At 44.5% G+C, this 4479-nt stretch overlaps 1 protein-coding gene across 1 annotated transcript; it reads right to left on the bottom strand.

Annotated features, from left to right (window-relative positions):
• Nucleotides 1–810: 810 nt before the first annotated feature.
• Nucleotides 811–4226, bottom strand: LOC124692002. Its single transcript, XM_047225301.1, has one exon. It carries the CDS (start codon nucleotides 4040–4042, stop codon nucleotides 1187–1189), a length of 2856 nt encoding a protein of 951 aa, XP_047081257.1. The 5' UTR covers nucleotides 4043–4226; the 3' UTR covers nucleotides 811–1186.
• Nucleotides 4227–4479: the final 253 nt, after the last annotated feature.

Below are 4479 nucleotides of genomic sequence, written 5' to 3'. Positions count from 1 at the left end.
ATCTAGATAACGTGGCCACCTCCTGAAAAGACAAAACATTCACAGGAGTTCTCGAGAAGGCATGTGGAAAGCTGTCATATGAAGACCACGTGCATGCCGGTCCAGCTATAGTCACACATTCAACGCACCAAAACAACCTAGCCGGTGTGAACAAAAATTGCAAAACAGCACCAAAACTGCACACACGCAAAGCACTGCACGAATTAACCACCAATGAACACACGTGTCAGCTTGTTGTTAATCTGAAAAAGAAGTCAAAATTATGAGAAAAATCAAGCCTGTTGAGGATTAATATAGTAGTTATGCAACACAGTACACCGATGGAGGATATGATCTGAGCAGGAAAGCAAACCGTACACCAATGGAGGATGTGATCTGAGCAGGAAAGCAAACCGGCAAGATTGTGTGGAAAAAAGGAACACACGTTGCTCGATTACCAACTCATCGTCAGCCAGCCTTGAGTGCGCTAAAGTAAAGTCACAACATAGAGAGCAAATGTAGCAGACTGGAAAAGAAATAATCTCCACTACTGCGACATGCACCATGAAGAATCCGAGGAACAGAATCTATTGTCTGGACCTACGAAAGAATACAACCATACAAAACAATGACCAACACAGCGTTGCTGCATCGCACCATCCTTCCCAATGGATTCTGCGCTGCACAGAAACCATGGCTGGAAAGCAATAAACACGGAGAAAAAAGAAGACAGGAACAAAATCTCCAGGATACCAACTACACTACATCCCATATTCCCATGAACTGATGAACGGGCATCATGGATGAGCCAAAAGGCCCTAACAAAGGTACTACAGAGATCCCATCGCATTAGCCTCCCGCAAGTTAAATTACATGGTCCCAACATTTTCAAGTACGCTAGCAGCAAACAAAGAGTGACAGTTGCAGAACACTAATACAAGGAAATGCTAAGTTCCTAGCTGACTAGAGAGAGCTGCTACAAAAGATTGGCCAGCTTGCAAATGGTCGCTGAGGGGTAGTCATCTTGCGAGAAGAACCTATTTGCCTGACAGGTTGTATACCTTCATAGATGTTACTGGGAACAGCCAAAAACCGACAGCAAAAAATGTTCCAGATGTGGACTGCCCAACTTTGATGGAACCGTTGTTCTCCCAAATTCATCACAGGAAGGCTCCTAAGAGGCTCCAAATGGCTATCTCGCATTCAACTAGGTAGAGAGAAACGCGTCTGGCAGTGAATAAGGATCGAGCTCCAAATGGCCTCGAAGCTTGCCTCCCTTCTCATTTGTCAGATGGAAGCAAGGAACCTGGTGAGAGAACTTTGGGTACTCATCCTTGCTTATTGTTTTCACAGCATCATCTCTTCTAAATACTGCTGTGTGACCATCCACCTTTCTTAAAAGCCGAACTTGTATGGACTTATCAGTGTGGGCAAGGATCTCCACCAACTCATACTCACAATTTTTGAAGTCTTGTGCAGTCCATCCAGCCCTCCAGTTCTTGTAAATGGCCCAAATCTCACCAGAGCCGGGGATTATTTCATATTCGTTTCTTCTACTAGTTGGTCTAGCAAGTACAGGATGAGAAAAGGACTCAGTATCAGTGTAAGTGATGTTACCATCTCGCCCAACGGCAACCTTAAAGGTGCCACACCCGACAGTCCGATCTTCTTTTACCAATCGTTTCTCCTCCTCTCCCAGAGGACAGACATCAAGCCATCTCGCTTTTACTACATTATTCTTGGGATCAACATTCTTGATCAAGGCATAGAAATTAGGGAACTTATCCACATCACTGTAGATAGCCCAAACCTGTCCAGGTTCGAACTTGTGAAGCAGTCTTAGTTCTGAAAATTCATAGAATTCTGAATCAGGGCACTGAAATTCTCCTTGGACAAGATCATCAGCTTCCTCATCATCTGTATCTTCTACAGCAGGTGGAATGCTATGCTCTATGTTCTTTTCCTTTGCTGCCTCCCCAGCCCTCATGGATCCCTTCCCAGCACATTTGGTGTCAAACTCCTTGCCTTTTACTGAACTGATTTCCGGAACAACAGAAGCAAAAGCCTCTTCCAAGTTAAGGGGAAGCGCTGCAGGATCAAGTTCAAGAGCCCCATCTGGAATGCCTTCTCTTTCAGTCCCACACATTATATGATGAGGGACAAGATGTGAAAACCTCAGTGTGTTATCCTGAGGTATCACGTACGGAGTTGCCTCTTTAGACTGCATAAATAAGCTAATGAAGCCTTTTATTTTTACAAGTGGCATGGCAACAATGCCAGTGCCTGCCGTCAAATCAGAGACAACTTGAACAACTTCATACTCAAAGTCTGCGCGGTTGTCTGCATCAGAAGTCCAACCAATGTCCCATCCCTTGAAAAGGGCCCAAACTTCACCTTTCCTAGGATACATTTCAAACGTGCTTGCTGTCTTGCTTTTCACACAGCACATAGTATGAGAGAACATATTAGTTTCTTTAGTTGTTCCTGAATCTCCATACTTAAAATGTCCACAAGCAACAGGCAGTTCCCCATTAGACCATGCCTTCTCTGCTTTATTTGTGGGCTGAAATTCCAGCCAAACGAAGTGTACAACAAACTTCGGGGCCATTTTTACCGTTTTAATTCGAGCATAAAATCTTGGCATACAGCCTTGACTATCATAGACAGCCCAGATCTGGTTGGCTCTGAACTGACTTACATCTCGAAGTTGGTCAAAGTTAAAAAATTCAGGGTCCACACAGCTAAATTTGTCCTCATCTGAAGCATCAAGGTTCGGGTCCAGACCATTGCTGCTGACAGAATGATTAAGCCCATTTGCTGAACCATTGTGTCCAGTTCGATCTTCATTCATCTTGGTTTCATTGCTTTGATCATCACCATTAGACATACCACCTTTCCTTAACCTTCTGAAACTGGAAGAATCGACAGCATCGTTGTCATTACCATCATCATCATCAGCATATTCATCATCACTCTCTTCTTTATACTTAACTTCTTGCTTCTGCCTGACTGACCTGCGGCTGTGTTCACTAGGGTTTGCATTATTTGCAGCAGCGCCATTTACAGTGATCTCTTCATCACTATCACTGGTGCTCTCCGAATCACTCGATTCAACCATGGATCTCCTGCTCCTTTTCAGTCCTGAAGTTGATGGACCTTTCGAAGTCCGAGCGAATCTTGTATTCTCTTTTGGCTCACCTGCAGCACTAGCTCTATTACCATCTCCCCCCCTCTTTGTATTTGCAGTTGCATTACGAGATCCATAATTAGCACGAACCCCTTGAGTGGCATAATTCCGAGCTTGCTGACCTGGGACATTTATCTGTGGACCTGGGAAATTCTGTGGTGCTCCTGCACTTCTGTTCACCCCAGAAGGTGCTCCTCCGCCTCTGTTCACTCCAGCAGGCTGTTGATTTGCCACAGGAGGAACATGTTGATTATTTAAATCATGTGCAATAAAAGGCTTCATGCAAGACTGACAGCGGATAGCTTTCTTCAACAATGTAGTGTAGTACTGATATCTCATGCCACAATTTGAACAGATGGTCCAAAATGTTGCCGGCCCAGCAGGATTTGCGGGCTGCTGAAGATTCACAGGTCTAACAGGAGCAGCTCTCCTTGCCTGCTGATAAGGGGATGGCCTTGCCGCAGAAACTCTGACTGAGCCTCTCCTTTTCATGTCATAGGCAGACCGTTTGGAGATGTCCGTAAGCGTCATGTTTGCTTCCCCCACTAACTTGAATGCTGCCTCTGCACCTGCAAACTTGTTCTTGTCGGGATGTAGCAGAAGGGCAAGCTTACGGTACTGCTTCTTTATCAGCGTGTCATCAGTCGTGAAAACTGGTAGCTGAAGTATTCCGTACCAGTCAGTCTCTCCATTAACCTTGGTTCCAGCAGCGCAGTGAACATCGCAGACAGTTAGCATCTGCAAGACATTGTCAACCTCCGAGTAAAGTTGCTGTGCCTTGTTAATCATCTTCCTTGCAGCAACAAAATCCTTCTCCAGCATTTTCCTCTCAGCCAGAGCTTTCGCTCTAAGAGCTTCATCTTTGTTGCACTCCATGATAACAAGAGTCGGAAATGGATGTCCAAACTCCTGATCACTTTCAGGTGACAAGTCCCAGCAGCATGACTTCCCGCCAACAATATGGAGGATGTAGCACCTTGTTGTGATCCAGTGAATTGTATCCTCAGTAACCAACCTCAAGGCACAACTTAAAGAGCAGGACACCAAACAAACTAACTGGTCAACCTGCATATAGAATGTAAAAGGAAGTATGGTTAAGAAACATGGTAAGTATATTCGATAACGAAATGACAGAATGCGTCTTTTGGTATATGAAAAGCAACAAGAGAACAAAAAAACAAGCACTTGCTGCCTCGCTAAGAGACAGAATCATCTCAGGTGAAAAAAGTTGCTTTAGCATTAGTTTTGGCATGGAAAGGCTGTTAGCACCCAAAATGAAATGAATTGATAGCATACTGGCGATTTACATACTG

This window comes from Lolium rigidum, chromosome 2 (assembly GCF_022539505.1).
Source record: "Lolium rigidum isolate FL_2022 chromosome 2, APGP_CSIRO_Lrig_0.1, whole genome shotgun sequence".
Lineage (NCBI taxonomy): Eukaryota > Viridiplantae > Streptophyta > Magnoliopsida > Poales > Poaceae > Lolium > Lolium rigidum.
This window is presented reverse-complemented; position numbering and strand designations above follow the sequence as displayed.